The sequence below is a fragment of the Pristis pectinata genome, chromosome 1, assembly GCF_009764475.1.
Source record: "Pristis pectinata isolate sPriPec2 chromosome 1, sPriPec2.1.pri, whole genome shotgun sequence".
NCBI lineage: Eukaryota > Metazoa > Chordata > Chondrichthyes > Rhinopristiformes > Pristidae > Pristis > Pristis pectinata.
Window position 1 is genome coordinate 14409291 of NC_067405.1, and position 22609 is coordinate 14431899.

Below are 22609 nucleotides of genomic sequence, written 5' to 3' on the forward strand. Positions count from 1 at the left end.
TGCGGGAGGGGGTGTGGGAGGCCATCTAGATTCCAGCATCTGCAGTCCTTTGTTCCTCAAAAGCTGATGTTTTATTGATTAAGACTGATAAATTCTGGTTTAGAAGTCAATGGTGAGGATTTAAAATGATTAGTAACTGAGTATGGAGAAACTTGCTTTATGGAGTTGTTGGAAGATGGAATGTGTTGGCACATTAATGCAGAGACCATTATTTCCTGAAAGCAGGTGAAGGTGCAAATGAGAAAGAGACCTGAGGGCTATGAATTAACTTTGATTGCCCAAGCAAAGAGCCAGCTCAGGCAGGAGACACTGATTGGCCTTCTGAGTTGGAAACTGCTTGTAGAATTGTAACGGTGTTCCAACATAGAAGGAAACAATTGTACCATTGAGCTCCTGCTGAGTGGTAGTATGAGCAATCCAGTTATTCTCATGACCTGCTGGAGTTCTGCAATTATTATTTTTCTTTCACACACTAATCTAATTCATTTTTAAATGTCATGATTAAATTAGCTTCTAACAGCCTTTCTCAGGGACAAAAAAAAACAGAATGCCGGAAGAACTCAGCAGGCCAAGCAACATCTTCAGAGGCAAATGGTACAAGTCAACATTTGGGGTGGAGGCTCTGCATCAGGACCGAGAGGGAAGAGGAAAGATTGCCAGTAATAGCAGTACGAGGGGGGAGGGGACTGGTGGGTAGAAGCTGGTAGGTGATAGGTTGAACCAGACAGGGGAGTGGATGGTGGACAGATGGAACCTGGTGGAGGGGAAGAGGTGAACAAGAGGAGCAGAAAACTAGGTGGGCAGGTGAGTGTGTAAGTTGCCCACACCCCTGGTGTTCTCTACCTTACATGCTTTTTGTTCCAGATTCCAGCAGTTGCTGCCTTTTTAGTTCTCACAGCCTTCTTCTCAGATTGAATTGCAGATCTTAACTATTCACTGTGTAGAAAGGTATTCTTCAGGTCATTCTAGTTCTTTTGCTAATCACCTTAGATCTGTGTAGCTGGCTTTCAACTCTTCCATCAATGGAAATAATCCTTCATTTATTTTGCCCAGCTCCACATGATTTTCAACATTGAATAAAATCTCCCTCAACATTCTTGCCTCCAAGGATGAAAAATTGCACTTTCTCACACTCTAACTGAAACCTTCAACAATATAATTTATTTATTGATATGTATTTTTGACCTGGAGTGATTCCTAAGACCAATCTGGTAAATATAGTCAGCACCCTCTTGAAAGTCACATGCTTTCTGAAATTCAGTGCCAAAACTGGACGCAGTACTCCAGATGTGGCTGAACCAGTGTTTTATGGTTTCAATATTAAGCCTGTGGTTCATATTTTCTTTGCTTCCAGGAGTTTATCATTTAGCCTTATGACGGAAGTTTACCTTGCTGTGATAGGCAAGGAATGGATTTTCATAGAGAATATGAAACTGAGACAAGTAAATCTTTCTTTTGAAAATTATGGCAAATTTACAACACAGCTGAATCTCACTTTCCAGCACGTGATCTGTAGCCCTGGTCTTCACTTATATATCCAGGTATCTTTTGATATGGTGAGAATTTTTGTCTCTACCACACTTCCAGACAGCGAGTTCCAGATCTCTAACACCCTCCGAGTGATAAACAATTTTCCTCATTTCTCCTTCAAACTTTCTACAATTATTTTAAACATATATCCCCAGTTTTAAACCCTTCTGCTAACAGCATCTTCTAACTTACTCTGTCTACGCCCCTCATAATATAATAAACCTCAATGATGTCTGCCCTCAGCCTTCTCTGTTGTTAACAGAACAACTCCAGTTTATCCAATCTTTTCTCATTGGTAATATGTTCCATTCCTGGCAATATCCTCTTCAAGTGGCTCCACACCTTCTCAGGTTCAAAGATCTTTTCTGTCATGTGCTAACCAGAACTGCACATAGTACCTCATATTCCTCATATTCTGCTTTGGGAGTCTCCAACCTGATGGCCTCAACATTGATTTCTCTAACTTCCAGTAACCCCACCCCCCCTTATCTCCCCCTCCCTACTCCTTTGTCTTCCCTTATTCCTGTGGCTTCCTCCCACCGCCTTGATGACCTGCCCATCTCCTCTCCTCCCTCCTCCACTCTTTATTCCATGGTCCACTGCCCTCTCCAACTGGATTCCTTCTTCTTCAGCCCTTTGCCTCTTCTACCTATCACCTCGCAGTTTATTACATCTTATCCCCCTCCCCCACCCACCTACCTTCTCCCCTCAACTGGACTCACCTATCACCTGAACTCACCTATCCCCTGCCTACGTGTGCTCCTCCCCTCCCCCACCTTCTTATTCTGGCTTCTGCCCTCTTCCTTTCCAGTCCTGATGAAAGGTCTCGGCCAGAAATATCGACTGTTTATTTCCCTCCATGGATGCTGCCTGACCTGCTGAGTTCCTCCAGCACTTTTTATGTATTGCTCCAGATTCCAGCATCTGCAGAATTATTTGTGTCAACATAGAACTCAAGCTATAATCTAGCTAGCACTGTGTACATTTCTATGATAAACTCCCAGCTATTGTACTAAATGCCAGAAGTAATAAAGAAATCATCCCATGAGGCCTTTTTTAACCACCTTATTGACCTTTTCGCTATCTTTACTGATCTGGGGGAACACACAGCAATGTCCCTCTGTTCTTCCATCCCAATTAATATGTTCCCATTGTATACTCCCTTGCTCTACTGGCATGGTAGTGTAGCGGTTAGTGTAACACTATTACAGCGCCAACGACCCGGGTTCAATTCCGGCCGCTGTCTGTAAGGAGTTTGTACATTCTCCCCGTGTCTGCATGGGTTTCCTGCGGGTGCTCTGGTTTCCTCCCATATTCCAAAGACGTATGGGTTAGAAAGTTATAGGCATGCTATGTTGGCACTGGAAGTGTGGTGACACTTGCGGGCTGCCCCCAGAATACTCCATGCAAAAGATGTATTTCACTGTGTGTTTCGATGTACATGTGATTAATAAAGATATCTTATCTTATCTCTATTGATCTTCTCAAACTCTTTTCTGGATTAATATCCATTTCACAATTTTTGCCCAAATCATTTACATCTTGTCACAGTCTAAATCTTTTTCCCCACTCCCAACTACTGGGCCAATTTTTGTCTCATTTACAAGCTGCGTTATCATGTTCCCCATATTGAAATCTAAGTTATTAATATATTACAAAAAGTAAAGAGCTTCACTTGTAACATTCTTCCATTCATAAAAACAGCCATCAACCTTTTGCTTCTTGCTACTAAGCCAATTTTAGATCCAATTTGTCACATTTCCTTAGATCCAATGTCTTTTACCTTTTTAACCAACCTGTCTTGTGAAATCTTGCTGAAATCCATGTAGACTATTAAATGCACTGCCCTCGTCAACCTCCTTGTTACTATCTCAAAAAAAATTAATTGTTGCTCAGACATGAGCTTCCCTTAACTAACCTGTTCTGACTGAAACTGTTTAATCTGTGCCTTCTGAAATGAAGATTTATACTGTCCCTTACTATTACACTTAATTATACCACCAGACCTGTAATTACTTGGTTTATGCCTTCCTCCTTTTTTATATAACAGCATAGTATAAGCAGCATTCTAATCTTCTGGCACCATTCTTTAACCCAGGATTGAAAAATGATGATCACAGCTTTGAAACTTCTTTTTAAAAGGCCTAGTTATTTATCCACTCTCAAAGATGCTAGCTTTCTTAAGACTCCCTCTTTAACAACGTTACTCCACCCAGTAGTTTACACACATCTTCCTTCAATATAACATCAGAATCATTCTTCTTTTTCATGAAGACACCCACAAAGCATTCAGCAAGATCCTTATCCACAACTGGGTCCACACATAGATTACTTTTTTTGGTCCTTATTGGCTTTAATTTTTTTTGGTCATTATTCTTTTGATCCTTACATGCTTATAAGCCATCTTTGGATTTTATTATATTATTTTACTTGCCAATATTGTTTCATATTCTCTTTGTTCATATTCTCTCTGCAGCACAGACTAGAAGGGCTGAATGGCCTGTTTTCTGTGCTGTAGTGTTCTATGGTTTTCCCAATTAATATTTTAATTTCACTCTGACACTGCCTACTTTCTTCTAGACTGTCTTTTGTGTTAAATTCTGTCTCTCAGAAGCTTCTTTTTCTGACTTGCCTTACTCACGATGCACTTCGTCACCTAGAGGGTAAAGGTTTTGCAGTTCATGTTTCATCTTTGTGGGAAAATGTTTACTCTGTGTCTCTTGAGTCTCTTTCTTAAATGCCTCTTCTCCAAGACTAGTTTACCTTCAAGTAGCTCTTACCAATTTGCTTTGGTTAACTCACTTTTTGTTGTAATCTCAATGGATTAGGTTTCTAATGATCAGGTTCAAGAAACACATGTGGAAGAGACCCTATACAAGGATAAAAAGGGGGCATGGAATAATTTTAGCAGAGAAGATTAAGGAGAATCCAAAGAGATTTTATGTACATTTAGGGGAAAGGAGTAATAGCAGAGGAAGTGCTGTATGTCTTAAAATGTACGAAGGTAAATAAGTCTCCAAGGCCTGATCAGGTATATTCAAGAACACTGTGGGAAGCTAGAGAAGAAACTGCAATAACTCTAGCTGAGATAGATGCATCATCATTGGCGATGGGTGAAGTGCCAGAAGACTAGAGGGTGGCTAATGTTGTGCCTTTATTCAAGAAGGGCTGTTAAAAAGAAATTTAGCTTCATGTTCAATACAAACCAGTAGAGTCATAGAGTCACACAGCATGGAAAAACCTGGGAATCATAGACCAGAGGGAATTCCAAGGGATAAAGGGATAGACATGCATTTGGAAAGACAGGATGATTAGGGATAGTCAGCATGGCTTTGTGCATGGAAGATTATGTCTCATAGATTTGATTGAGTTATTTTTTGAGCTAGAAAGAATGCAGAAGAGACTTATGATGATGTTGTCAGGACTCGAGGGACTGACTTATGGAAAAGAGGTTGAGCAGGCTGGGACTTTATTCATTGGAGCGTAGGAGAATGAGGGGTGATCTTATGGAGGTGTATAATATCATGACAGGCATACATAGGGTGAATGCACACACTCTTTTTCCTAGAGTTGGGGAATCTTAAACTAATGGGCATAGGTTTAGGGTGAGAGGGGAGAGATTTAATAGGAACCTAAGGGGCAAACTTTTCACCCAGACAGTGGTCATGTATGGAATGAGCTTCCAGAAGCAGGTACATTAACAACATTTGAAAGGCACTTGGACAGATATGTGGATGGGAAAGTTTTCGAGGGATATGGGCTAAATGCAGGCAAATGGGAATAGCTTAGATGGGAATCTTGGTTGGCATGGACCAGTTAGGCTGAAGAACCTGTTTCCATGCTGTATGGCTCTATGAAGAGCACACAGCTGATGGTTTATTGATGAACTCTTTTATAAAGGAATTGGATAACTACCTGGAGAGAATAGATTTTTTTAGCATTGATATGGATTTGAATTGTGTATGTAATATTGGTTATGAAAAATAATTGTTGCCTTAAGGCTTTAAGCTATCGTCTAGGCTGCAACAATGTATACTGGAAGTTCCTGAGGCAAACTGTGACGAGCTCTTGAATAACCAACAAACTATACACAACTTGTATTAACTCTTTACATCTGTGCATCGAACTGTCCACTCTGCAATGGATTCTGTCAGAGTTTAAGATGTTACTACCATCAGGGAGGAGGTACAGGAGCCTGAGAACCCACACTCAGTGATTCAGGAACAGCTTCTTCCCCTCTGCCATTAGATTTCTGAACGGCCCATGAACCCAAGAACATTTTTTTGTATTGCACTGTTTAGTTCCGTAATGTATAGTAATTTTATACCTTTGCACTATAATGCTGCTGCAAAACAACACATTTCAAATCATTTAAGTCAGTGATAATAAATATGATTCTGAGTTAACCATATACTCAGAGACACCTGTTTATACACAGGGAAGAAGGGAAGAGCAAGAATATTCTCTGCAGAAAGCTGGTACGTCAATGCTTAAAAGAGAAGTGGAGAATGGTGAATATTCTGATGTGTTTGATGTCCTTCACATCGGGTAATAATGAAGTAAAACCTTTCCTAGGGTGGATTTAGTGGTTCCCATGGAGTTCAGTGCTGATCTAATTGTAGACTTGTCTCATTTTTACCCTCCCTTTCTGATCATACTGGTCACACATTGGTGCACTAAGCAATGTCACACCCACAATCTTAAGTAAACAGAAATTTAACTTTATGTTCAGTACGAACCAGTAGAGTCATAGAGTCACACAGCATGGAAACAGGCCCTTCGGCCCAGCTAGTCCATGTCGACCAAATGTCCATCCAAACTAGTTCCATTTGCCCACGTTTGGCCCACATCTTTTTAAAACTTCTCAATCTACCTTGTTATGACCTTGCACCTTATTGTCTACCTGCAATATACTTCCCTGTAGCTGTGACACTTTACTCTGCACTCTGTTACCTGTACTACCTCAATGCACTCTGTACTAACTCAATGTATCTGCACTGTGTAATCAATTGATCTGTATGAACGGTATGCAAGACAACTTTTTCACTGTACCTCGGTACAAGTGACAATAATAAACCGATACCAATACAAGATGAAACTTTCCTGTCCATGAACCTGTCCAGCTGTCTTTTAAACATTGTTATTGTACCTGCCTCAACCACTTCCTCTGGCAGCTCGTTCCACATACGTGCTACCTTGAGTAAAAATATTGCCCTTGAAGTTCCCATTAAATCTCCTCCTCTCACCTTAAACTTGTGCCCTCTAGTTCTTGATTCCTTAACCATGGGAAAAAGACTGAGTGCATTCACATTATCTATACCCCTCATGATTTTATACAAGTCTGTAAGGTCAGCTCTCAGTCTCCTATGCTCCAAGGAAAGAAAGTCCTAGCCTCATAGAGCCATACAGTACTGAAATATGCCCATCTGTCCAACTGATCTATGCTGAACAAGTTTGCCATCTAAGCTAGTCCCATTTGCCTGTGTTTGGACAATATCCCTCTAAACCTTTCCTATCCATGTATCTGTCCAAGTATCTTTCAAATGCTGTTAATGTACCTGCCTCAATTACTTCCTATGGCAGCTCATTCCATATACTGACCATCCTCAGGAACAAGTTGCCCCTTGGATTCCCGTAAAACCTGTCCTTCAAAGCCTGTCCAAACTCTCTCTATAACTCAGTCCCTTGAGTCTTGGCAATGTCTTTGTAATTACCTGAAGAACATGTTCCGACTTGGAACTATTTATCTGTAAAAATCCCACATTTATGAGGGAAAAGTGGCTCACAAGATTTACTCACAGTTATGGCAGGTGGCTCCAGTGTAGTCAGTCCCTGTACAGTCGCAGTAAAACGTACTCCAGGACTGTGAGCATTCTCCACCATGCTCACAGTAATTTGGTAAGCACCTGAAGTACAAGAAAAAGCATGGAAATGACTGAATAAAAGTGTGAATACAACAACATAAGTTGCCAATATCTTTAAGGCAACAAAACTGAAGAAGCACAGAGGCGACTGGTCTTGTGAGTAGGTGGTTAATATTTGGGCTGGGGTAATTATCCCCTGCATCAATCAGGTACAACGAGGATAATGGTAACATCTAAATGCCCCCTGTCCTGAGATCAGCACAGATAGAGAACTAAACCTGAAATCTTGTAATCCCTGTTGTGAACATCCTTGCTGGTTTAAGGCAGCATGATGACAGGAGGAATGTTATACCCCTTCCCCTCACCCTTCTGCACTGTGCCTTCTTTATCAACCTTGTAACAGAAGCATTACCAGACAGGCATTTGATGACAAGGCTCATAAGGAAATAATAGTCTCATAGCAAAACACTGCAGATGTTGGAAATCTGAAATAAAAGCAGAAAATGCTGGAGATACTCAGCAGGTCAGCCAGCATCTATGGAGAGAGAGAAAGAGTTAACATTTCAGGGCAAAAGCGACACACAAAACACTGGAGGAACTCAGCAGGTCAGGCAGCATCTATGGAGGGAAATGGACAGTGATTGGTTGATTTCAGGTCAGTTTCCTTTCATAAGAGCCCAATGGTAACTAGCAGAGATCCAGAATATTTTTTGGGGGCTAGGTGAAGCACACTTACATATCTCATCGCCAGACAAGTACTTGAATTGTCAAGGTATAGAAGGCTACAAATATAATGCAGGTAAATGGGAATTAGTGAAGATCAGCACAATAGGCAGCATGGACAAGTTGGGCTGCAACCTCTGTCTCCATGCTGTACAACTGTGTGACTCCTAAAAATGAAAGAGCAAATAAAAATTGGCCTATTTTGGGGTGACTGGCAATGCTGCTTTAAAGACCACTTGTTAGGTTGCTCCAATACTGGGTCAAAAGCATACACACCAAGTTAAATGAAGCTCCTGCCCAGTTTGGTCAGCAATAATTGACACATAACACAGGTTCACTCAAGATCCTGAATCTTCACCTTGCTGCTGCTTCACCCTCAATGACTTGGATAGCAAATCAGTCGCTGCGATAACAGGCACTGCAGAGGTAACACAGATGGTGAATCTTGTTCATAGAGAGTGGAAATTCCAGGCAATTATCATCTATGTACATCAGGTATAATGAGGATGAAGGTAACATCCAGTGGTTGTCTCTCCTGAAACTCTCTTATCTTATCTCTTATCTCTCTCAGTACACATGAAGCTGAGTTATTCTAAATCATTCTGACTTCTGCCTTCTTCCTTTCCGGTCCTTATGAAGGGTCTCGGCTTGAAATGTCGACTGTTTATTTCCCTCCATGGATGCTGCCTGACTTGCTGAGTTCTTCCAGCGTTTTTTGTGTATTGCTCCAGATACATCCAGCATCTGAAGAATTTCTTGAGTCTTTATTCTAAGTCCATGTTGCCTGCAAGGCTTAAGGACAGCTTCTATCCCACTGTGATAAGACTATTGAACGGTTCCCTTATACAATGAGATAGACTCTGACCTCACAATCTACCTTGTTGTTACCTTCTACCTTGTTGTCTACCTGCACTGCACTTTCTCTGTAGCTGTGACACTTTATTCTGTACTGTTATTGTTCTTACCTGTACTACATCAATGCACTCTGTACTAACTCAATGTAACTGCACTGTGTAATGAATTGACCTGTACGATCGGTTTGCAAGACAAGTTTTTCACTGTACCTCAGTACAAGTGACAATAATAAACCAATACCAATACCAATGCCTGCCAGTGTATTACAGCTGAGATACAAGAGTATTTTTACAACCGGCCCCTCACCTACCCTCCACCTCATCTTTCTACACTCTGACTTCCTTACTGTCCCATTTAACAGAAAGATGTAACAAAACAAGATAATTAACATAAAAAGAAAGGACAGATGCTGGAAATCTGAAATGAAAGCTCAGTTTCTCTCCTTCACACTTCTGACAAGGGATCTTCTACCTGAGACGTTAACTGCATTTCTCTTTCAACAGATGCTGCCTATCCTGCTGAGTGTTTCCAGCACATTTTTATATTTTGGACAAAACAACATGGATATGAAACACCAAAAACCCTGAAGATGGAAGTGCATGTTAACTGCAAAAGGTACTTTAATTTCAAACATGATCTGCAAACAATATTGAATGCAAATGAAGTGGAGTCACTTAATCGCAAATGTGCAATTTTACCCAGCACCTCTATGGGATAGGAACACCTCCACCACACATACCCTCCTGACTCAGAACCGCAGCATCATTCTTTCATCATCATTGGCTTAAAATGTTCCCCAACACACCACGGGAATATCTTCACCAGAAGGATTGCCGCTTCAAGTGTTTGGCCATCCACAGCCTTCAAGAGGTACAGTTCTAGTTTTGCGCAACCCTTTTCATTATTAACTCATTACCTCCTTTTCAAAAGGTGATGGATAGAAAATGCTGGTCACATCCCAAATTTTAAAGAAAAATAATTAAAAATTAATTTATGTAAAATATCATCCTGAAATTTGGAAGGAGATGTGGAACTGAGTTGAAATTACTTTTAATTACACTATGGGATCATTTATTCATTCGGGATCAGTTTCAATTCAGTTCACCTGTGGATTTGCATCCTTTAGAACATCTTAAGCCGAACACAGCACGGTACAGCCTTATTTTTCTTTCTGCTGTGCCCTCCAGCTTTGAAATACAAGGAACAAACCATGAAACATGTTTCAGAAGTAAACATTGCTGGAAATTCACAAAAAGGCTGAAACAGAAAGATAAGCAGAATCTTATTTAACAAAATAGTTTTTAACCAGGAAAATACAAATAATCACAGCCTTGAAAGTTGTCCCAATATCCAGAGTCATCTGGCACAGGGGTACCAGATTTCCCTGAGCCTTTGTGGGAAAATCAGTTGAAATTAGTAAATTGGTTTATTATTGTCATACGTACCGAGGTACAGTGAAAAACTTTGTTTCACATGCCATCCATACAGATCATTTCATCACATCAGTACATAGAGGTAGTACAAGGAAAAACAATAACAGAATAAAATGTCACAGTTACAGAGAAAGTGCAGTGCAGACAGATAATAAGATGCAAGGCCATGATGAGGTAGATTATGAGGCCAAGAGTCCATTTTATCATACAAGAGGTCCGTTTACTAGTCTTATAACAACGGGATAGAAACTGTCCTTGAACTTGGTGGTACGTGCTTTCAGGCTTTTGTATCTTCTGCCTGATGGGAGGGGAGAAAAGAGAGAATGTCCAGGGCAGGAGGTGTCATTGATTATGTTGGCTGTTTTACCAAGGCAGTGAGAAGTGTAGACAGAGTCCATGGAGGGGAGGCTGGTTTCCTTGATGTGCTGAGCTGTGTCCACAACTCCCAGCAGTTTCTTGCGGTCTCAGGCAGAGCAGCTGCTACACCAAGCTGTGATGCATCCGGATAGGATGCTTTCTATGGTGCATCTATAAAAATTGGTGAGGGTTGACGGGGACAGGCTGAGCTTCTTTGGCCTCCTGAAAAAGTAGATGCACTGGTGCTCTTTCTTGGCCCTGGCATCTACGTGGTTGGACCAGGACAGGCTATTGGTAATGTTCACTCCCAGAAACTTGAAAGCTCTCAACCCTCTCGACCTCAGTACCATTGATGTAAACAGGAGCATGTGCACCGCCCCCCTTCCTAAAGTCAATGACCAGCTCTTTTGTTTTGCTGACATTGAGGCAAGGTTGTTGTTGTGACACCATGTCACTAGGCTCTCTATCTCCTTATTGAACTCCAACTCATTGTTATTTGAGATTCAACCCACCACATTGGTATCATCTGCAAACTTGCAGATGGAGTTAGAGCAGAGTCTGGCCATGCAGTTTCAACAAGTAAAGATTATTCTTATAAAGCTTTGCTGGTTATTCAGAGCAATGAATTGTCAAGGTAATGGTGCTTTCTTTCTTCACTTTACTGAAATATTGTCTTAATTATGCACTTTGATTCAGAAATAGAGTGCCTAATTATCAGAGACAGGCACTTGTTAATAAAATATTTATTAATTGGTGAAGAATTGTGTTTGTTCATTCATGCAAGAACATTATATTCTACAGGTGGTACAGTGGCAACGCAATTCGAGCTGTGGCCTCCCAGCTCCAGAGACCTGGGTTCGATAATGATCTTGGGTGTTCGTTGTGTGGAATTTGCACACCTTCCTTGTGACACATGTCACCTGCTGCTAAGAACTTTATTATCTCCAGACTTGACAACTGTACATTTGTGTGGTCTCTCTGCATGATCTTCAGTTCATTCACAATTTTGTTCTTGGTATCTAAACTCTCATCGAATCACATTCTTCATTTACTATACCAACCTGCTCAATAATGATCTCTTTAAGATCCAAGAGATAATTTTAAAGTTCTCACCATTATTTTCAAATCCTCTGGGGTTTCACCTCTCCCTCTCTCTGCAGCCTCTTCCATCCTAACTGCCTTCCTCTAATTGTTAGAGTCACAGAATCAGAATCAGAATCAGGTTTATTATCACTGACATATGTCGTGAAATTGTTGTTTTGTGGACCAGTACAATGCAAGACATAAAGACATAAAAATTACTGTAAGTTTCAAAAATAAATAAATAGTGCAAGAGAGGAATAACGAAGTAGTGTTCGTGGGTTCATGGATCGTTCAGAAATCTGATGGCGGAGGAGAAGAAGATGTTCCTGAAATGTTGAGTGTGGGTCTTCTGGCTCCAGTACCTCCTCCCCGATGGTAGTAACGAGAAGAGGGCATGTCCCGGGTGGTGAGGATCCCTAATGATGGATGCCACCTTCTTGAGGCACCGCCTCTTGAAGGTGTCCTCAATGGCGTGGAGGGTTTTGCCCATGTTGGAGCTGACTGAGTCTACAACCCTCTGCAGCCTCTTTCGATCTTGCTCATTGGAGCCTCCATGCCAGGCAGTGATGTAACCAGTCAGAATGCTCTCCACTGTACATCTGCAGAAATTTGCAAGAGTCTTTGGTGATATACCAAATCTCCTCAAACTCCTAATGAAGTAGTGACACAGGCATGCCTTCTTCGTGATTGCATCAATATGTTGGGCCGAGGATAGATCCTCTGAAATGTTGATGTCAAGGAACTTAAAGCTGCTCACCCTTCAGTGAGTACTGGTGTGTGTTCTCCCGACTTCCCCTTCCTGAAGTCCACAGTCAGTTCCTTGGTCTTGCTGACATTGAATGCGAGGTTGTTGTTGCGACACCACTTAACCAGCTGACCTATCTTAGTCCTGTACACCTCGTCATCACCACCTCAGGTTCTGCCAACAACAGTGGTGTCAACAGTGAATTTATAGATGGCATTTAAGCTATGCCTGGACACACAGTCATGAGTGTAGAGAGAGTAGAGCAGTGGGCTAAGCACGCATCCTTGAGGTGCGCCTGTGCTGTTGTCAGCGAGGAGGAGATGTTACCTCTGATCTGCACTGACTGTGGTCTCCCAATAAGGAAGTCGAGGATCCAGTTGCAGAGGGAGGTAGAGGCCCAAGTTTTGAAGCTTGTTGATAAGTACTGAGGGGATGATGGTGTTGAATGTCGAGCTGTAATCAATAAACAGCAGCCTGACGTTTGTTTTGCTGTTGTCTAAGTGCTCCAAAACCAGGTGGAGAGCCAGTGAGATTGAGCCCTCTGTAGACATGTTGTGGCAATAGGCAAATTACGGTGGGTCCAGGTCCTTGCTCAGGCAGGAGTTAATTCTAGCCATGACCAACCTCTCAAAGCACTTCATCACAGTACATACGAGTGCTACCAGGTGATAGTTGTTGAGGCAGCTCACCCTGCTCTTTAAAACTTAAAAAAAAGACTTCATTTATACAGCACAGTAACAGGCCCTTCCAGTCCAACAAGCCTGCACCACACAATTACACCCATGTTAACCTACTAACTGGTACGTCTTTGGAATGTGGGAAGAAACAGGAGCACCCGGAGGAAACCCACGCAGACACAGGGAGAACGTACAAACTCCTTACAGACAGCGGCAGGAATTGAACCCCAATCGCTAGTGCTGTAATAGCGTTATGCTGACCACTATGCTACCGTGCTTCTTCCTGGGCCCCTGTATGATTGATGCCCTTTTGAAGCAGATGGCAGCCTCTGACTGCAGCAGTGGGAGGTTGAAAATGTCCTTGAACACTCCAGCCAGTTGGTCAGCACAGATACGTGCTTTCCAGCCCAACTCATGCAGGTTAACCACGATGCCTATCTTCACTAATCCAATTTGTCTACATTAGGCCCAGATCCCTCCGCAACTTTCCAATCCAAGTACCTGTCCAAATGCCTGTTAAACACTGTAATTGTATCTGCTTCTACCACCTCTTCTGACAGCTCATTCCAAATAACCACTGCCCTCTGTGTGAAAAATTTACCCCTCAGATCGCCCTCTCATCTTATACCTATGTCCTCTGTTTTTAGACTGCCCAGCCTAAGAAAAGGAAGCCAACTGTCTACTAGCTCTCCACTCAGCTTTGGAGCACCCAGACAACTGCAAGATATACATCAGGCTGCTGTTTATCGATTACAGCTCAGCATTCAACACCATCATCCCCTCAGTACTAATCAACAAGCTTTAAAACCTGGGCCTCTGTACGTCCCTCTACCTTTGCTCTTCATATTTTTATAAACCTCTATAAGGTCACCTCCTTTGCCTCCAATGTTCCAGTGAGAATAAACCCAACCTATCCAATCTCTCCTTTTCACTACAACCCTCCATTCAGGCAACATCCTAGTTTGTCTCTTCTGTACCTTTTCTTATTCTATCACATCCTTCCTGCAGTGTAGCAACCAGAATTGTACACAAAATACTCCAGGTGCAGTCTGGCCAATGTTTTATACAGCTGCAACATGATGTCCCAACTCTTATAGTCAATGCCTTGGCTATGAAGGCAAACATGACTCCAGAGATGAGGGGATTAGCCTATGAGGAGGGATTGAGTCGCCTGGGATTATATGCGTTGGAATTCAGAAGAATGAGTTGGAATCTCATGGAAACATATTGGTATTGGTTTATTATTGTCACTTGTACCAAGGTACAGTGAAAAACTAGTCTTGCATACTGTTCGTACAGATCAATTAATTACACAGTGCAGATACATTGAGTTAGTACAGAGTGCATTGAGGTAGTACAGGTAAAAATAACAGAATACAGAGTAAAGTGTCACAGCTACAGGGAAGTGCATTGCAGGTAGACAATAAGGTGCAAGGTCAAACAAGGTAGATTGTGAGGTCAAGAGTCCGTCTCATAAGATAAGATTTCTTTATTAGTCACATGTACATCAAAACACACAGTGAAATGCATCTTTTTGCATAGTGTTCTGGGGGCAGCCTGCAAGTGTCGCCACGTTTCCAATGCCAACATAGCATGCCACAACTTCCTAACCTGTACGTCTTTGGAATGTGGGAGGATACCGGAGCACACAGAGGAAACCCACGCAATCACAGGGAGAACGTACAAACTCCTTACAGACAGTGGCCAGAAGTGAACCTGAGTCGCTGGCGCTGTAATAGCGTTACGCTAACCGCTACGCTATCGTGCCTGCCCTCATATAAGGGAACCGTTCAATAGTCTTAAACAGTGGGATAAAAGCTGTCCTTGAACCTTGTGGTATGTGCCCCTCAGGGTCCTGTATCTTCTGCCTGATGGGAAGAGGAAAGGAGAGAAAATGACCCAGGTGGATATGGTCTTTGATTATGCTGGCTGCCTTCACCAAGGCAGCAAGAGGTATAGACTGTCCATGGAGGGGAGGCTGGTTAGTGATGTGCTGGGCTGTGTCCACAACTCTCTGCAGTTTCTTGTGGTCCTTGGCCAGAGTAGTTGCATACCAAGCCATGATGCATCCAGATAGGATGCTTTCTATGGTTCATCAACAAAAATCGTTGAGTGTCAAAGGGGACATGCCAAATTTCTTTAGCCTCCTGAGGAAGTAGAGGCGCTGGTGAGCTTTCTTGGCCATGGCATCCACATGGTTGGACCAGGACAGGCTATTGGTGATGTTCACTCCTAGGAATTGAAGCTCTCAACCCTCTCAACCTCAGCACCATTGATATAGAGAGGTGCATGTACACCACCCCCTTTCCTGAAGTCAACGACCAGCTCTTTTGTTTTGCTGACATTGAGGGAAAGGTTTGTTGTCATGACACCATGTCAATAAGCTCTCTATCTCCTTCCTGTACTATGAAAGAGATAGATAAGATAGAAAGACAGGAAGGTTGTTCCACTGGTAGGTGAGACTAGAACTTGGGCCACATAGCCTCAAGATTTGGGGGAATAGATTTAGGATGGAGGTGAGGAGAAACTGCTTTTCCCAGAGAGTAGTGAATCTGAGGAATTATCTGCCCAGGGAAGCAGTGGAGGCTACCTCATTAAATATATTTTAAGACACAGTTAGATAGATTTTTTGCATAGTATGGGAATTAAGGGTTATGGGGAAAATTCAGGGAGGTGGATCTGAGTCTGTGGCCAGATCAGCCATGATCTTATTGAATGGCGGAGCAGGCTTGACAGACCAGATGGCCTACTCCTGCTCCTATGTCTTTATTAGTCACACGTATATCGAAACACACAGTGAAATGCATCTTTTGCATAGAGTGTTCTGGGGGCAGCCTGCAAGTGTCGCCACGCTTCCAGCGCCAACATAGCATGCCCGCAACTTCCTAGCCCGTATGTCTTTTGTAATGTGGGAGGAAACCGGAGCACCCGGAGGAAACCCACGCAGACACATTGGGAGAACGTACAAACTTCTCACAGACAGTGGCCGTAATCAAACCCGGGTCACTGGCGCTGTAAGGCATTACTCTAACCAACTACCGTGCCTGCCCTACTACCATGCCTGCCCTGCTACTGTGCCTGCCCTAATACCCTATCCACCTGTGCCACCATCTTCAGGGAGCAAGGAATTTGCAACCCAATGTCCCTCTGTTACATCAAGTCTTCTGAGGTCCCTGCCATTTACTACATATGTTCTGTTACTATTTGATGTCCCATAATGGATTATCTCACACTTGTTTGGATTAAATTCCAACTGCCAATGCTTTGTCCAGCTTTCCCACTGTTCTATGTTCCTCTGTATCGTTAGACGACCTTCTTCACTATCTACTACTCCACTATTCCATTCTTTTCCCTGACCAGGCCCTAATCTCCTGAGTTACCTGGATGAGCAAATGTTTTCATGTCTCATCGAGGACAAAGAACCCAAGCTGATTGGTAACTAATCTACCATGTTAAACATTCACTCCCTCCATCACAAGCACACCATGGGTACCATCTACACATTGTACTCCAGCAGGCTAGTCCAAGAGCACCTCCCAATCCCATAACCTCTGCAACTAAGAAAGACAGGCTCAGCAGCTGTATAGGGACACTTCTACCTACAGGTTCCTCTCCAAGTCACACATCATCTTGATGTGGAAATATATTGTTGGTCTTCCTGCATTTCTGGGACCCAACAGCACCGAAGGAGTACTTTTCCAGAAAGACTTTCTTAAATGCAATTAGGATGGATTGTAAAAGCTGACATGGCCACCTATTGTAAATGTACAAATAAAAAAAAACTTTCCCTCGGCATTTTCCCCTTCAGATCTCATTGTTTCTTTTCAAAGCAGCTTCCTAAACCTTACAACTTTGGTTCAGTTTTCGTCATCTGCTTGAAAATTTTCCCCTTACATGGGCCTGAAATTTTGCTTCATAATGTGGCTGTGAAGCATGTTGGTACAGTTTACACAGAGGTGTTATATGAATAGAGGTGGTTGCTGTTGTAACACTGCCCACATTCCATATTGGCCAGGTTGACTTTACTGCTCCATCTAATTCTGTCTCTCCCGACTCTATTCTGTTTTCTGTCACTGTTTGTCTCTCCTACTTTTCTTTATGCCTTTCCCACCTCTCAGTTATATGCTGGAGCCACTACCTTGTCAGTCATGCACCATTGAAACCAAAGTTGTGCATTCTGGATTGTTCTCCTATTGGAATCAATCTCTGTTCCTGCCAACTGGAATAAAAGAGTAAATTTATGCACAGCAAGTCCCACAAATAGTATTGTGATACTGCACAGATAATTTATTAATTGATGAATTCAATTGGTGCTCAGTAGGTATCTGAAGCCTAGGATTAACCATGCCTTTCCAATGTCTTTCACTGAAATAGCATCACAGAATCTTTTACATCCGCCTGAGGTACCTCAGTTCAGTGTCTCATCTGAATCATATTTGATATTCAGTAGAGATCTCATTAAGAATATGCTGTGTCTGCCAGTGTGGCCTTTCCAATGACTGTATTGAAGTGTCATCTAGGATTGGGTACTCGAGCCCTAGATTGGACATTGAAACTACAACCCTGTGAAAATAAAATATGTAGCTTCCATTTTTCATTCAGGCGACTCCAGAAATACTACGTGCTTTTAAAATAAGTGCCATAAATCTAATCTTTCTCCTCATCTCATCAAATGTATAAATAGGAAGTGTAATGTGTTCAGCCATCCAGTAGGTGGTGAATTTTTGGGACATCATTTCACACACTGAATGCTGAATTACTAAATATCTTTACATTGGGACTCTTAGCCAGGGGCCTTTGTAATAACACATTAGCTGAATAAAGAAATGCATGGTCCTCCTTTAATATATTTAAAGTGATTGTTAATTAACTTCTAACAACCTTTATTGAAAATTTCATTTGGACAGTAATTCATTTTTCTTCGAGATTTCCCTAGGCTGTATTTTAACTCCATCTCACTAACATTTCTCATCAGAAGCTAAGAGACAGCAATCTGCAGGGGTCACTTTTCATTTGCTTACTATATTAAGCCTCTGGATTTTTTTTAAAAGGTAAACAGACAGCTCACAATCCTTGCCTGGCCCATCCACGTTGACCGACCAGTCTGCTGATCCCACCCAATCCAACACCTCACTGGTGACCAGTGTTTAACCCCTGACCTCCAATCACACCCCTTGATCACTGATTGCTCTGCTTGGCTATGCAGTCAATGCCCCCAGTTACTGATCTAGCCCTCACCTCTGTGCCAACCAATTCTACCTCAGAGTTGTGGACACAGCTCGCAGCTCAGCACAGCACGGAAACCATCCTCCCCTCCGTGGACTCTGTCTACACTTGGTAAGTGTCTACACATGGTAAACTGCTTTGGTAAAGCAGACAACATAATCAAAGACCGTGCCCAGCCCAGACATTCTCTCTTGTCCCCCCTCCCAAAGGGAAAAAGATGCAAAAGCCTGAAAGTGCAGACCACCAGACTCAAGGACAGCTTCTACCCCACTGTTATAAGACTATTGAATGGTTCTCTAGTATGATAATATGGACTCCTGTCCTTACTATCTACCTCATCGTGGCCTTGCACCTTACTGTCTACCTGCACTGCACTTTCTCTGTAACTCTAACACTTTATTCTGCATTCTGTTATTGAGGATGTGACAACATTGATGAAGGTTAGAGCAGTGGATGGTGGTGTACCTGGATTTTAGTAAGGCTTTGATAAGGTTCCTCATGGAAGGTTTATTCAGAAAGTCCGGAGGCATGGGATTCAGGGAAACTTAGTTGTGTGGATTCAGAATTGGCTTGCCCATAGAAGACAGAGGGTGGTGGTAGATGGAGCATATTCTGCCTGCAGGTCGTGACCAGTGGTGTTCTGCAGGGATCTGTTCTGGGACCCCTGTTCTTTGTGATTTTTCCAAATGATTTGATGAGGATGTGGAAGGGTGGGTTAGTAAGTTGCCGATGATACAAAGGTTGGTGGTGTTGTGGATAGTGTAGAAGGTTGCCGTAGGTTACAACAAGACATTGATAGGATGCAGAGCTGGGCTGAGAAGTGGCAGATGGAGTTCGACCTGGATAAGTGTGAAGTGATACACTTTGGGAGATCAAATTCGAAGGCAGAATACAAGGTCAATGGCAGGACTCTTAGCAGTGTGGAGGAACAGAGGGATCTTGAGGTCCAAGTCCACAGATCCCTCAAGGTTGCCACGCAGGTCGATAGGGTTGTTAAGAAGGCGTATGGAGCGCTGGCCTTCATTAGTCGAGGTAAATGAGTTCAAGAGCCGCGAGGTGATGTTGCAGCTCTATAGAACTCTGGTCAGACAACACTTGGAGTATCGTGTTCAGTTCTGATCGCCTCATTATAGAAAGGATGTGGAAGCTTTGGAGAGGATGCAGAGGAGATTTACCAGGACATTGCCTGGATTGGTGGAGTGAGCTCGGGCTTTTCTCTTTGGAGAGAAGGAGGATGAGAGGTGACTGATAGAGGTGCACAAGACGATAAGAGGCATCGATCGAGTTGACAGTCAGAGACTTTTTTCCAGGGCAACATTGACTGACACGAGGGGACATAATTTTAAGGTGATTGGAGGAAGGTATAAAGGGGATGTCAGGGGTAAGTTTTTTTACACAGAGAGTGGTGGGTGCGTGGAACGCACTGCCTGCAGAGTTTGTGGGGACAGATCCATGAGGGACATTTAAGAGACTCTTAGATAGACACATGAATGATTGAAAAATAGGGGGCTATGTGGGAGGGAAGGGTTAGATAGATCTTAGAGCAGGATAAAATATCGGCACAACTTTATGGGCCGAAGGGCCTGTACTGTGCTGTAGTGTTTCTATGTAACTCTCATACTCTTTGCCACTTAAAGCCCCAGCCTTAGTTGAAATAAGAGGAGTTTTAGATTCTTTGAGCTGCCGAGGTTTTGAGCAGTAATCCACTAGCCTTCTGAATCTGTCAGTAAATTCTCGAAATTCCACCCTTCACAATGATATGCATTAGTCTTGGACCCACTACAGTTCCAATGGCTGAATGGCCAGAAATGGCCAGTAACAGCCAGGAAGATCCAGACAAATGTTTCCTCCTGTCTTTAGTGCTTCTGCCTAAATTACCAAGTGGAATGCATGGCATTAATGCTCACAGACTCTTGTCTGAATGTTGGCCTCCAACTCAGATACATTTTTTAAAAAATACCGTTTGAATATAATTGCCTTTGGATCAGTTTTCTTGCTACTTCAAGTCAGGCATTCATAGTCACTTGGGGTCTGTCTAATAATTAACATTCTTCTGATCATCCTCACAAAAAAATCTTTCTCTTCACAAAAGAGTAATTTCCTTTCTCTCTTTTCCCATGTCTCATGTTTTGACCCTTTTATGTAAATTCTGTTCCTATTCATTCTTTCTTTTGCTTGGCAGGGAAAATTTCACGCTTCAGAATGTATGCTGCCCTTGATATTCCTTGCCACATAATCCACACCCTCTTCACCCAAGGTGTGGTAGGTGTCTGGAATGCATTGCCTGAGAGGCTGAGTCAATGACAGCATTTAAGGTACGTGGATGAGCACTTGAATTGTCTAGGAGTAGAAGGCTATGGACCAAGTTCTGGGAGATGGGATTAATACAGAAGGGTGTCCACTGGTTAGCATCGATGATTTGGGCCAAATGGCCTGTTTAAATGCTGTATGATTCTATAACTCTATGACATGATCAGTGGTTATTAGAATTCTCCTCATGAAGCCCTGAAATAATGAGATGCACTTTTATCTCTCCAGTGTAAGCACACATGGAATTATTCAGTACTTGTGGAGACCATCTGGCCCATTGGTCCTCTGCCTGCATTTGGTGTGTGTTGTGTAGTTCATCAGGCTTGTCCTTGTTCAGCCACAAACTGTTAAGTCCTAAACTAAATGCCCAAATTTTGCCGAATTTGGAGTCACAATAGACTGCAGATTCTGGAGCAAAAAGTAAACTGCTGGAGGAACTGAAGTGGGTCAGGCAGCATCTGTGGAGGCAAAAGTCTGGTCGAGGTTTCAGTTTGACAACCTGCATCAGGACTGAGAGTGCAGAGGGAAGATAACCCGTGCATAGAAGTGAGAGGGAGGGGTAAGACAGAGATTGGTAGCTGATAGGTGGAAACAGATAAGGGAAGGATGATTGACAGAGGGAACCAGGTAGGGGCGTGGATTGGAAAATTGAAGCAAATGAGAAGAAACCCAGGTGGACAGGTATGTGGGTGATGGGCAGATGGAAACCACACCCCCTGTCTTCCTTTCCCACTCTCACCAGACCACCCAGTTTCTCTCTCCCTTTGTTCACCATTTCCACCCCCCTCCCCCTTGTTACCCAGAGTCATTAACCATCCCCTCCCCTACTTGGTTCCATCTACCCATCGTTCCCCCCCACCTCATTCGGTTCCACCTATCACTTACCAGCCTCTGTCTCACCCCTCCCTCTCACCTCTATGTACTGGATATTTCCCCTCGACACTTTCAGTCCTGATGCAAGGTCTTCCCCTGAAATGTTAACCTCCATAGATGCTGCTTGAGCTGCTGAATCCCTCCAGCTGTTTGTTTATTGCCAAGTTGACCCATCGCTTGTACTTAGTGACCTCACAGACCTGAATTTGGAACATAATGAATGGACAGAGGAGGAGGCCATTCAAACCCTTGTCCCCATTCCACATTCATAGAATCATAGAACTGTACAGCACAATACAGGACCTTCGGCCCAGCATGTTCTGCTGACCTTTAAACCTCGCCTAAGACTATCTAACCCCTTCCTTCCACATATCCCTCTATTTTAAATTCCTCCATATGCCTATCTAGTAATCTCTTGAATTTGACCAATGTACCTGCCTTCACCACCACCCCAGGCAGCGCATTCCATGCCCCAACCACTCTCTGGGTAAAAAAAACCTCCCTCTGATATCTCCCTTGAACTTCCCTCAAGGGAGGGAACTGTACAGAACTGTACTGTGCTGTACAGTTCTATGATTCTATGAATGTGGAATGGGGACAAGGGTTTGAATGGCCTTCTCCTCTGTCTATTCATTATGTTCCAAATTCAGGTCTGTGAGGTCACTAAGTACAAGCAATGGGTCAACTTGGCAATAAACAAACAGCTGGAAGGATTCAGCAGCTCAAGCAGCATCTATGGAGGTTAACATTTCAGGGGAAGACCTTGCATCAGGACTGAGAGTGTCGAGGGGAAATATCCAGTACATAGAGGTGAGAAGGAAGTTCAAGGGAGATATGGATATCAGAGGGAGCATTGGTGCCCTGGGAAAGAGGCGCTGGCTGTCTACTCTATCTATTCCTCTCAATATTTTGTATTCCTCCATCATGTCTCCC

General features: G+C 42.9%; 1 protein-coding gene across 1 annotated transcript in view; it reads right to left on the reverse strand.

Annotated features, from left to right (window-relative positions):
* The window catches only part of LOC127575517 (contactin-associated protein-like 5), a 611376-nt gene that overhangs the window by 340143 nt on the left and 248624 nt on the right, over positions 1-22609 (reverse strand). The window contains exon 11 of the mRNA XM_052025454.1: positions 7330-7436. Within this exon, the coding sequence (XP_051881414.1) occupies positions 7330-7436 (107 nt within the window). The remainder of the gene's footprint in view (positions 1-7329; positions 7437-22609) is intronic.